The 13,259-nt window shown below is 37.3% G+C and overlaps 1 protein-coding gene across 6 annotated transcripts in view; it reads right to left on the bottom strand.

Annotated features, from left to right (window-relative positions):
- The window catches only part of LOC120389071 (protein argonaute-3), a 61,648-nt gene that overhangs the window by 22,562 nt on the left and 25,827 nt on the right, over positions 1–13,259 (bottom strand). For 5 of the 6 annotated variants that reach the window (XR_005590747.1, XM_039511250.1, XM_039511253.1 and 2 more), the window contains exons 4-10: positions 11,722–11,930; positions 10,165–10,301; positions 3,451–3,585; positions 2,489–2,590; positions 1,196–1,283; positions 889–1,036; positions 418–537 (exon numbers count right to left, since the gene is read on the bottom strand). Coding sequence is in view for 5 of the 6 variants with exons in the window: in XM_039511250.1 (XP_039367184.1) it covers positions 418–537; positions 889–1,036; positions 1,196–1,283; positions 2,489–2,590; positions 3,451–3,585; positions 10,165–10,301; positions 11,722–11,930 (939 nt within the window). In the remaining variant the exon portion in view is untranslated. The remainder of the gene's footprint in view (positions 1–417; positions 538–888; positions 1,037–1,195; positions 1,284–2,488; positions 2,591–3,450; positions 3,586–10,164; positions 10,302–11,721; positions 11,931–13,259) is intronic. The other variant, XM_039511252.1, reaches the window with a different exon arrangement.

Here is a 13,259-nt window from a genome sequence, read left to right as displayed (position 1 = left end):
AAGGTCCATGATTAGAACACAGGCGTCCCTAACATTTCAGTCTGGGCTCAGACAACCCCTCTTATTTAATTAGAGATCTCTAATTAAAGAATTACTTTTGTTAATAAAATCAAGGAGGGTTCCAAATGCTGGAAGGGATGTACCAAACAGGTTCTGGTGGCCATATGGTATGTGGAAATTATGGACCGGGTGGTTGGCCTGAATGCTTGACCTAGATATTCTATTTAATGGGAGGGATCAGAGGAGTCATGGGAGCAGGAGCCTTTAGGACATTTATCTGAGAATAAAGTAAAAGGCTTTAGTAGTAAAGGACAGAGATAGGGTTAGGTATAGAGAAATGGAATTGTCTTCACAAGTGCAATGCAGTTTAGTGAAGATAAACATGCTCATCCTCTGATACAGAAGTTATGAACTAACCAATCTGCTAATTTCCTCTTGTCTATCTGGGGCAGATCTTGCTGTTGCCTTTATCATAGTTGATGTCTGATTGTCTGTTAGCTTCTTGATACATCGCTGGCCTGCCACAATGTTACATACCTTTAAAAAAAACAAAACAAATTGGTAGATACAATTGCAGTCTTTACAGATGCAGCACTCCTAATATTACACAGGGAATTATGCAGTGACTACATGCAAATCTTCAATATACATGTAGCTGATACTTAAATCTATTTTTCATAGTGACTTGATTGGTATCCATACTAATAAAAGGAAAAGATTGTCTGGTTTAAAGTTTACCTCTATCTGTAGATAAACCAAAGCAGTAACAATAAAAGAATGATAACACATATACAAACATGCTAAACTGCTTATATTGCATGAGAAATAAATTAACACTCTGCAAAAAGATGCTACTGGACTAAAACACCAATTTATCAGAATCATTACTTCTAGAGGCAGGTAGGTATGTTTCTGCTCCTGTCCCACTTGTAGACAAGGAAGATGAGGATATTTCAGCTGGAGGTTATACTTCTCTCTGAAGTACTGTGCTACTGTTCTCTCAACTGTCTGGCCATTTTCTAACTGTAAAGGGAAGCTGGAAAGACACCACAAGAATTTTAGTCAAAATAGAGTTGAAAGTTTAACTACCAGAATTCTCCAAAGTGATTTTAATAAACTCTCAGTCCATCCCTCCAAGTATTGGATGTTAGGGCAAGCTGCTACACATTCTCCACTCTGACAAATGTCTGCTTACGTTTGATGACTGGCAGGTCTCCTTGTTACATTACAAACACGGTATTTCCGTCTCATTGTTCCACAGTGAGTCACTTCAACCTTCAGACCTGTATGAAAGCAACAAGAAAAAACAATGTCATGCAACATATACATGTTAAGTGTTTGCATAAGTTTCTTATAAGAGTACACACATAATAGTCAAGAACTCTGAGTTTTAAATAGATACAATGATCTTATGGCACCGTGTTAGAAACTCATGTTCTGCATTTAATGTATTGTTTGATTTCTGACTTTCATTTAAGAGGTAGTTATTTTTAAATATTTCTAATAGTGGAGAATCATGAGTTTCTTTTAAAAATAAATCCTAGCTACAAAACATGCAATTCAAAGTAATTTATAATTACAGTTGAAGCTGTTACACTAATTTTAATATAAGTGAGACTAGCCTGATGGAGACTGAAGTCTGGATTCAAAATATAGTTTTCTGTTCAGGTTCTCAAAGGGCAGCAATGCCCTTTTTGCCCATGGTGACCAATTCCAATGCACCCTAGTACTGAAGAACCATATCTGTACCAAGGGGATAAGTAAGATAGTTTAAAAATTACTTTCCTAGGTGATTTCTCCCACTTATATCCATTAGCTTTAATCAGTATTTTAACTAGCTTTATTTTCATTGCAAGTCAATATTTCTAAATTCTAGAGTTTTGTCATTAGTTTTTTGTACAATCTTGAGTAGCTGAAGTTAAGATCTAGTCCATGCCTTTAAGCATGAGAAGAATCCTGACTCTATATGCTTTCCTTCTTCTTTTGCACCATAGCTATAGGAGTTGATTGCATGTTATTCCATGATATCTAACTGGTAAATTCACAGAAATCCCATTGGAATTCTAGAAGTATATGGTAATCCAAGTTAACTCTACTCTATTAATTCCTCATAACAATACGAAGTTGATATTTACATAAAAATGATACCGTGATGGCAGTGTCATAGGATAGGCACTCTCTCTGCCTTCAGGGACATGAGAAATGGATGAAGCAGCAATATGGTCCAATAGACAAGATACTGGACTAGGATTCAAGAGACCAGGGTTCTATTCACAGAGGTCTACTCTGACACTGGAAAAGTCTCTTCACCTCTCTGACTGTTTCCCCTCTGACCTTCTGTTGTCTATTTAAATTGAAAGCTCTTCAGGGCAGGGACTGTTTTGCTACATATATGCACAGTGCTTAGCACAATGGTGCTCTGATCTTAGTTGGGGCCCTTAAGTACTACTATAATACAAATAAATATTAACAACCAAGGTTAATTTACCTTGCAGTGTTTTCTTACAGTGGCTATTTCTATTACAATGACTGAGATGTGTTGGTGAAGTAGAGTGACAGCTGCTCACTGTACAGTTAGACATGCTGCATTCTGACTGATTTAAAAACAGAAAGATTTGTGTTTGAGCCAGTTACAAAATAATTTATCCATTAAAGGTACGGTTTTTAAAAGAATTTCTTGATTTTACAAACACAGGGGTCTGACTGGCTGTACTTTACCTTTTTAAACTGATTGGTTCTTAAATGGCATATACTCTTGCAGCAAGTGACAGAAAAAAATTTCAGGAAAGACTTTGTTTAAACCCTCCTAACAAGGTCTTACCCCTGCTGCAAATTACTCTATACATTGGAGTGCAAAGAAGCATGAAAGCAGACACCAAAGTAGTGTATGTAATGAAACTACCCAAACTTCCACAACTAAATCAATTCTTCAAGATGGAATCTGTCCCCCTGCCTAAGGTTGGCAAATACCACTAAGCTATCCCTGTTATATCACAACCGATATAAAGTCATATTAATAAAATATTGGCAGACAATCAATAACTCCAGCTTTAAAAACCAATATATTTGCTTTGCCTCAGCATTTAAATAGCAGCAGGAGTGTGTGTACTACTGACATTATCTCCTAAACAAGAGTCAGCCATCCAGCAACGCGATTGCTTTGGAACATTCATTATAATAAGCAGTCTTACTATTAAACTCTGATATATTAAAGGTCAATCTAGTATTTCATCTTTGTTGGGCTTTGCAGACAGTTTAAAGAGCCATGCAGCTCAGGTATTAATTTTAGATCTAAAGATAGTAAATATTGCAATTATTTTGGACACACTCACTTTTGACCCAGGTTATATTAATTCTGAGATTTTCAGTTAATATGTCTGTCATAACTAACCTCCTGAGCACATTAGACAAAATCTGTTCCATGCTGATTAGAGAGAACTTTCTACTCACCCTTTATCTCTTTGGTGAATTTTACCCGATGAGAATCAGTCAGAGGTCTCGGTTGTTCATCAATGTTATGAATGTCGAGAACTTCACACATGAACTGAATTACAGGTTGTGCTTTGTAGAAGGCAGTGGCAGAAACTAGGGAGAGAGGAAAAAAACGAAAGAGGAAGCAAACATCCATCTTGGGAGGCCAAAGAATCAAACAAATCATCTGATTTTTAGTTCAAAGTGAGCGCCAAGTGTATGTTTTGCAGCACTCACGTTTTCTTCAAAATGTATTAGAAAGTTTTGTGACAGCTCAGTGTTGAGCAATCAAGATACCACAGTCTGCAACCATACCATCACCATGATGAATTCTACCTTAGTTTTTTAGAAGACTATCTTGAGTCTCATCAGGAATTGAAAGTATGTCCCATATACACAGGGTGCTTGAGTAAGTGGTGGTGGTTCAGATTATGACATCCTTCCTTCAGATACAGTTTGGTCCCAAAACCAAAAGATGATGTGCAATGACACCCCTCTGCTAAAGATGCTGTCTTTTTTGGATAAAATGTAAAAGCAAGGTTATGACCAATCAATGGCTCATAAAAGATCCAAAAGCACTTTGGGAGTTAGTGTTGTGACCTAGTCATGTTGCAGTTAGGAAAAACGGATTTTATGTTCTTAAAGGCTGTTTAGACTGTAAAAGTTTTTCCTACATTTCTTGACCTAATTTGTGGTATTCAGCTTGTGTATATAACAAGAGGTACTTTTCAAGTACATGAAGCAATAGGAAAATGAGTCTTTCTATCTGATATAAGGCTTAGAAGATGAGACCTCATGTCAGTCCAGGCAATTACATCATTACTGAAGTCTCTCCCCACCAAACAGAAGACTCCTAAACTGTATTTAAACCAAGTAAATGTTTCTCTCCCTCTTTTTCACTGTGGCGGTGGTCAAGCATCCACCGAAATGCCGCCGAATTTCGACGGCATTTCGGTGGATGCTCAACTGCTGGCCAGGACACGGGTGCATTTAGATGCCGTGGCGCCCACGGGCACCACGTTGGGGACCCCTGCTCTAGGTTTTTATCTAATCTAGCATCCAAGTAGCCAGAAGCAGCAGAAGAGGTAGAATACATAAGCAGATATCTTGGTTATGGGATAGTGGAATTTCAGAAATGGAGGTCCTTCCTTGCCCCACTTTTCCTCATTCTCCATCACCCTCAGAGTTAATGAACTCTGATGCCACAGGCACTTGTGTTTATCCTTAGTTTGACATCCTTAGTTTATCCTTAGTTTGGATGCAAAGGATTTCAACAGGTTGCTGGCACAAACAAGTCCATCAGAATTGCCAAAAAGGTTGGGAACTGCTGCCGTGAAGAGGCACTCTCACCAAGGAAATGCAACCCAGTGTCACAAGACATACCACGTATAGTATGAATAGAGACACTAAGACTTTGCAGAGAATCAAGGCCAGGTGTGCAGAAGCCAAAGGGTTAATGTACTCTCCACATGTATTGCTTTTCTAAAGAGAAGCAGATTAGAAATGCAAATGAATGGTTTTAATTATCAAACAAGGCAACATCAAGCCTGAAAGAGCTTTTAACAGGTGATTAAAATTCTGCATTAAGAGATTATGTGCAATCTTTCTGGAATAAGAGTATCTGTATACGCATTTCCACTTTCTTAAGTATTTTTCCAATACAAGTTTTAGTTCTGGTGAAAGGTCTTCAACTGACAATACCTGGAGGTGGAAATCCTATACTTATCCCTCAAATTGGTAAAGTGCCAATGAGTGCACTGCACGTGCAGCGGCTACGAACACTTCTCCCATGCTGCCCAACCAGTGTGCCTGATTTCTGACCTGACAAGACCACCTCTAGATATGTGACAGTAGTTTGGTTTCTACAAGTCATTCAGTCCTTGACTACTCTGGTAAGACAGCCTATAAGATTACCAGTTATGGAGACTTGTGATGGACACCCATGCTATCCTAGCTAAGGGCTTGTCTACACTGGCACTTTACAGCGCTGCAACTTTCTGGCTCGGGATGAAGGTGGGTTTTTTAGCACTTTAGCGTTGCCAGAATAGACTAGCTCTTAGATAACCTGAAATGGCTTATAAGCAAACAAAAGTCTGTCCAGAGACTTTTCATGCAAAGTTGGTTCAGTACTACAAAGGAACAGGAGACAAAGGAACAATGTCCTAATGCTACACTCTGTTCTCTACTAACCTGGAAGAGGCAAGGCAAGCAGAGTGAACTATGTGATAGTAGCAAATGTTGTTAGTTTCAAGATTTTCCTTTTCTTTCTTTTTTGTGGGGGATGGCTTAGTTTGGAACTATTCACATGTCCATTACTTTCTTCATATGTTCACTACTGTCATCTAGCTCAAATTGCCAAATTGCGAAGGAAATTCAAAATCTCCTTACTAGTCCATAGTTAAAAGGCTATTGACAAACTTGCCAATAAAATTTTGTGGTTTCTGGATGTGCTTATTTCTCCTCTGAGGCAGTCTAGAAAGTTATTTTTCACTTACATTTTAAATAATTCCTTCATGTTTCTCTGACCAAATGTGTTATATATTTTGGTGGTCTATTTTTTCCACATTACACTTGCCTTATTCGTTGCATGGAAAATTTCACCCCAAATGGTTGAAGTTTGGCAAAGTTATAAATAACTGAAAACAGGGACGTATACTGGGAAGAATCAGGCAATCTTAACTTTAGGTGGTGCTATTAGCTCAGTCCATACCTTCATTCAATTGAGGCCAAAAATAAAAAGGCAGAACAATACACTAAAGTTTTTAAATAGCAAAAAAAATTAGACTATGAAATAATTAACAGTTTATGAAGTTCCCATAATCATAAACATCAAAATCCCCCATACAAATAATAAAAATTCTTCAGATATGCGTCACTCCAGTAAGCCACCAACTTTGCATGACGCACTCTAGCAGACACCTACAGATGTCGATTACTGAATGAACACAAATAGCTTACGCCTCCAACAACTGGGGATCTGTGGTTCATCTCCATGGTAACGAAATTTGTGAAACTGATAGGAACAGATATTTTGTAGAGTACCTTGTATGAGGTAAGTGATCAAAACAAACTCCAATAATTTGATTGTAGATTTAATCTTTAGTCTCAAACCAAATTAGCAAAGTCATTTTCCCATAATCTGTAGTTAAACATCAAAATGATTTCTATTCAGGAATTTTACTTTAATGTAATAGTCTGATGCACATCCACTGTAAATCTTCTCTAGAATTGAATAACTTCTACCAAGAAGATAAAAACAACAAACCTTCTGGTTAACAAGACCTTATTCCGCAGTGATGGGGAAAGCTTAATTTATAAAAAGCAACAAAAGGCAAGACTCAGTGTCAGTGGGGATTAAGACTATTTTCTTTACAGCAAAAAACAAAACACAAACTAGTCTCTCCTCAATATGCAGCATACATACTGTTGAGAATTTACAGTACTTGTAGTAGCATAAAACTCAAAATAATTTTAATGTAACTGCTTTTCAACTAATAGCCACATCAGAGTTAACTGCTTTAAATGGTACAGTTTGGGTTGGGTATACTGGATTTACAAAGAACTACCCCCTCTTTTTACTTCTGTAGCTACTGCCAGACATGAAAAAAGAAAAGGATCAATTTTTCATTGCTCGTTTTCCAAGAAGTTCAGTATGTAAGAGCATAGATTTCGGTATTTCTACTATGAAACCTCAGAATTCTCCTCCCCATTGCAGACACTGCAAATAGCTTGACTTAAACAGTACCTGGCTTGGTATTAAAGAATATCAGCTGCTCCTATATATCAACAACTGTAGGAGAGGATTATGATGTGCTTTAGACGCAAAGCACTGAGTCATTGCATTTCTCTTTTGAAATACTGGCATTTTCGGTAATGTCTTAGTTACTAAATAGCTAGAAATTCAGAAAGATCTAAGCTAATGTGAACAATGTAATTACTTTGCTTGGACCAGTGGTTTTCAACCTGTGGTCTGTGGACCCCCGAGGGTTTTCAAACTATGTCTAAGATTTCCAAAGGGGTCTGCCGTTCCATTTGAAATTTTGTAGGGGTCCACGAATGAAATAAGGTTGAAAACCGCTGTCTTGGACCAATCATTTCATGACCTTTACAGTCAGAAATATCCTTGTGTTACAAGTGGGCCACTTAACTGAAAAACCTGGGTATGATTTGCTGATTGGTACAATATTTTTTATCCTGCACTCCTAACAAAATGCAAAACTCTGAATTAAATGGAAATTACAGAAATGGATTGTTTGTCTTGTTTACTTTTACTGTCCATGAGAAAATACTTGTGCAGTAAGCATGGCTAGATATGAAAGTTGTCACATGTTCCCTAAACCTGCAGAAATAAGGTGTATCAATGTATCCTCAGCTGCAACAATTATGTATTTCATTTCTGTCTCTGAAGCACATGAGCATTACATAATGGTTACAAAAGTATGAAATAGGGGACAACTTGCTTCAATGTCATAATACATTGAAAAAATATATAAAACTCAAAGGCGTTCCACAAGGATGTGGCTTTTGTCAACTTGTTTCTTGGTGTCTGCCCCTCTTGCTATTTTCTGCTCTAAATTGCACATCTAGTAGCTTTCAAGTCTACCTTGCCTCAGGGTCTCTCGGATTTAAACATTGCACCCTTGCTACCCTAAATATGGTATCTGCCTTCTCATTTATTGTATCCTTTGCTAATGGGAAGGAAAAAAACACCATTTATCAAAGTGACCTGGCCTCCAACCTAATGGAACACTTGTGGCATTCCTGACTGCCCCAAAAATGGTACCAGCTTCAGTCTCAGCTCATAACTCCAACAATCCACATCTGGCTGTAACAGAGTATCTTTCCTTTTCCCCGCTTCTCCGATTTTAAATTTGTGTTTGCATAGTTGGGAAAATTAATTTAACTTAGTTGCAATCTTTTGATATAGCCTATTTGACATGATCATGATCATATTAATATTGCCATGATGAAAGCAATATCATCATAATTAAAGTGTAAGAAATAAAGCTGCTGTTTTAAATTACTGCAGCATTTAGCTAATGGAGTCAAAGGTTTACATTATGTGTGGCTATTAATAAGTGAAAAACTCAAAACTATTAGAAAACTAACAGCACTAGTCTTGAAGTACAGAGTACTACCTAAGACAAATAGTTCCACAATCTCAGTCCAGCTCCTATTACAGTTTTGTCTCCCGCACTCATGAATCTTTCCCTATTGGTCAACAATTTCATAGTTCCAATGGAATGTAGCTGTCATGAGAGGCAAGAGTTCCAGAAAGCTTTAAATATCAGGAGACAGACCCTGAACTGTACTAACTAGTGGGGATCCGCAGTACAGAGGACTAGGCAATGCATACAGAGACATCCGTTGCTTAGTAGATGGGCTGCTGAATTTTATACTATTTAGAGCATTTTCAGGCCTGTAGCTTCATCCCTATATAAAATAAGTTACAATAGTCAAACCTGGAATTCAGAATGAGTGGGGGATATTATCAAGACAAGTCTTCAGCATGGAAGAAGACACTAATGTTTGTATGAGATGCTGATCAATGGCCACAAGAGGCTGGCAGAATATTTCAAGCAGATTAAGCAGCACAAGCCATTTTCAGCCAGATCCCTTCAAAAGAAAGAGCATGTTCCATTAAAATGCCTTAAATTCATGTGCCTGAGATGAATGCTTAAATCCTTGTAGTCTGTAGTGTAGAATATTCTGTCTGACAAGTACAACAACTGTTCTCAGAAGCCTTCTGTTATGTCTTTAGTCTGTGCTGCAGAACTGCCAAACTCAACTAGTTCAATAGAAACAAACAACTGTGATCTCTTCATCTAACTAGACAGAATACATCAAACCTGACAGCAACTACTGAATCATGTATTTGTACTGAAGTTTGTAAGGTAACACACTTTAAGTGTTTTGTCTAGGTACTGACAATTCTTTCCCACAAACTCATTGCCCTTGTACTGGTGATAGTCTCCCTTACGTAGAGGAAACATGTCATATATCTTAACAAACACACTTTTTGTTTCTTGATTAGGACAACTATCTTTTGGCCAAGTGTTTACACTTTGATGGCAAATCCAGATATACAAATACTAGGAATTCTAAAGCCAAAAGACTGAATTAAGCCCATTGCAAAGGAACTAAGCCTGGTAGTAATTTTTTATATTTATAATTATAAACACACAACTATAAAGGAAGTCTTATAGCCAGGTCACAATATCGAAAATATAGTCTTCAATCAGGTAAATAATTTGTGCTCTATGTAATGATTTTACAATAAAAGGCTGCAGAATCTTCAAACTGAGCCATTTACTTTTAGAAATTGCTTTTCAGGTCACAGCCAAATCTTGTAGTAACTCTAAATTTAAATAAAGCAACTAAATAGGCAAAAGATTAATTTTTATATTTTTCTAGAGTATATGCAAGAATAGTTGAAATTAGCTATTTACTTTAAGCTTAATTCCTTAATTTATAGCCGAGAGAGAAAAGTTAAATTCTGGAGCTGATAGTTTCCCACAATTAAATCCTTTTGTTCTGCAAGTTTTGAAAACTATTCCCACAAACAAAATGTACTATTCTATAGTGAAACTCAGATACACACAAGTCAACTAGTTGAACAGCACAGACATTTTTATTCTTAAAAGGTAACCTCCTCCATTCCATACCTCTATTATACACAAATACATTACTTACCATCAATATTAAGCATCATTTTCCACATGGCAGGCCGAACAGACTGATGGAATCCAAACCATACTTCCCTGCCCCCTCCCAAAGGGTGATCATAGCCCTCTGGAGCTGAGAAAAAGGAGCGGCCCACAGGGGTATACCTATTTAAAAAAAAAAAAAAAAGGAGCCATCTGTATATGCTACTGCCTTCCATAAGACTATTTAAAAAGCCTTATATAATAAGGATTATTATTCCACTTCATACATTATTGTATGGATATTGATGTACATCAGTACTAAAAAGTCACATTTTGCAAAATATAGCTATGATTTTGAATTATTATTCTGTATGTTGCTGTTTCTAAGATGGTATTTTTAATTTTAGCCAAAGCAAGCACTACAATTTTTGAAAGTGACATCTATTTATGATATTTCGAGCAAATTAAAAAACAAAATGTTAAAGATCTGAAGGATGTTTTAATTTCAGTAAAGCACGATCTTGACTGCAGCACAATTGCTGACTAGCAGGGTGCTTCTACAGAATAGTGTCTGGTGTATATTGGCTCCAGTCTTTTCAGATATCCTTCTGCACTAGCATGAAAGTGGGTATGTTTTACAAAACCCATGTGTTTTTAGTCCAGCTCTCTATTCACTTTCTATTGCCCAAAGCTTGGTGTAAGCAAAGAACTTGGAAAGTTATGTCAGCATTTAAGATGAATAATAGTTGTACAACAACCTCCCAGAATACAACCTTTTGGGGGGGATGACATTATCATAAAGGCCATTAGCTTTCATGTTTCTTTAGAATTTGGGACAGTTGAAGGATTTTAGTTCCATAAAGCCACAAGATCATTTTGGCAAATTACAAATACATTTCACCAATGTATTTCATTTCACCTTGTATAGGAGAAAACTGCCCTTGTGCCTCAAACCAGTACTCAAACTTTAAAAGATAAAAGTAACCTCCAGTACACTGATGAATAAAGCAAAATGTATATCAAAATTACACTGGCCTCTTTTGAAATTTCAGAATTCTGAGATGAGGAAGACAGATACTGGTAAAAAACAAACAAAAAACACTAAGAACTCTTTATCCAAAACATGAAGTTGCAGCTTTGTGAAATGTCAATGAATTAAAAAGGCACATGCTTTCAGGTAAGGCACGTCACAAGTTATGTGGAGCCACTGCTAAGCTGGAGTATACAGAAGATGCAGTGCTACAGTATATTGTAACCCTTATTACTTTGTTTCAGATTTCTTAAACTTGACAAAGATCCAGAACAAGTCCTTAACAGTTTTTTGGGGGAAGATACTATCTTGAATAATCCACTGTGGAAATTCTTTGATATTACCTGTTCTGGATCTGACCTTCCTGCACAAATATTCACACACAGATAATATTAGCTTCAATTGACTCAGACCAGGAATCTCCCCAGGCCCATCAGTAAGATGTACTGTGGATAGGGAATGGCTTAATCGATTTCCTCCTGCTATGTTTGTGCAGAAATATGAATGGACTTCACCGCAAAGTTTAAAAAAAAAAACTAACGGGAGAGAAGGAACGAAGATTAGAGAACCTACTTCATGGAGGGTAGGTGTCGTAGCACCACATCGACAGCATGAACAGGGTTAGTGCTGATTGGTTTGTCTAGTTCCAGAGGCTCAGGCAAGGTTCTTCCTGTCAAAACTTCATGCAGCAAGTGCCAGCTCACCCGAGAAACAAACTTTATTGACACCTTGAAGGGACGATCTTTTCCACCTTCTCCTGGTAACGTTACATCCAAATCTACCTGTTGAAGGGAATGGGGGAGTAGAACACAAGAGTTATTTAAAAGACCGATGAGATACAAAGAGAGGTCTTGACTACAAATGGTGCTGTTTTCTCTTTCAGACTGTTAGCCTATGTTTGTACTACCTATCCACAATCTGACATCAAAACTGGGGAGAAGGAACACTTTTGCTTTTAGTTGGCAGGTATGGGAAAGTAGAAGGGGAGAGCTGAGATAAGGAGGAAGAATCATATAAAGTGGATGGAAGGAAGTTTAAAGTGATGACACTTTGCAGTAGCTCTTGGATTTAGCCTATAAAATAACTAACAGCAGAGATCAAGATCCTGTCAACACTTAATGTTTTGAGCTATGTAAGCAACTACTCAAAAAAAGAGCGGTTCTCTCAGTCTGCCAGCATAGCTATCACACACTGCAGCATTATTTCCCTGCACTGCAGAAGGGAGGGAAAGAGGAGAAATATTTATATTTTAAACTTCTATGCTACTGCAGCTATAAACATACTGTACACTACCCTTGTTCCTCTTTGCCCCTGGCAGCCTATATCACTATTTCTGAACATGGTTTGTGATCATGTCTGGTGAAACACACTGATTAAACAGATTCAAAAATGATTACAAGCCAAGGTTTTGGATTGGGCTGAGAGAGGATAAACCCAGGAAACTGGATGCAACGAGCTGCATACGTCACCTTAATTATGTGATCCATATGTTCATGTATTAGCAGCCTAGCCACAAAGTGCGAACTCCTTATCTTGAGAAAATTTTAACTTGTAAGCCTATTTGTGACTGTTTAATAATACTGCTACTAATAATTTTTTTAAATTTATTAAAGCTAATGTTAAAAAAATTATATACTACATAGGTTGGGAAAAGAGTGTCTGTACATCTGGGTATATTGGCGGGGAAGAGGAGGAGGAGGGGTGGAGCGGGGGCGGGAAGAGATGGCACAGGGGTGGGTCTTGGAGGAAGTGGGGGTGGGTCCTGGGGCTGAACAGGGGGCTTGAGGACCCAAGAAATATTTTAAATACAAATGGGGGTCCTTGGGTTGCTAAAGTTTGAGAACCACTATACTATATAGTATATGTTGTAAAACTGAGTATTTAATATGAGATCTCAGTATAGAAAAATATTGAATACTATTAAATATTTACTGAGAAGATGGTAAAGACTTATTTTCTGTATATTATGGGGTTTATGGATCATCAAGGTGTATATTAGGGAGGTTCTTATTGCATTTCAGATACACTGGGGTATTTTCAATATTTCTGAAGCTAACATTTTTAGAAAGATATTCTTGCTTTTCTGACAAGCTGTGTGTAACAACGGAAAA

The sequence above is a fragment of the Mauremys reevesii genome, linkage group 23 (assembly GCF_016161935.1).
Source record: "Mauremys reevesii isolate NIE-2019 linkage group 23, ASM1616193v1, whole genome shotgun sequence".
Classification (NCBI taxonomy): domain Eukaryota; kingdom Metazoa; phylum Chordata; order Testudines; family Geoemydidae; genus Mauremys; species Mauremys reevesii.
The sequence above is the reverse complement of the archived record's forward strand: the minus strand, read 5'-3'. Positions and strand labels throughout refer to the sequence as shown.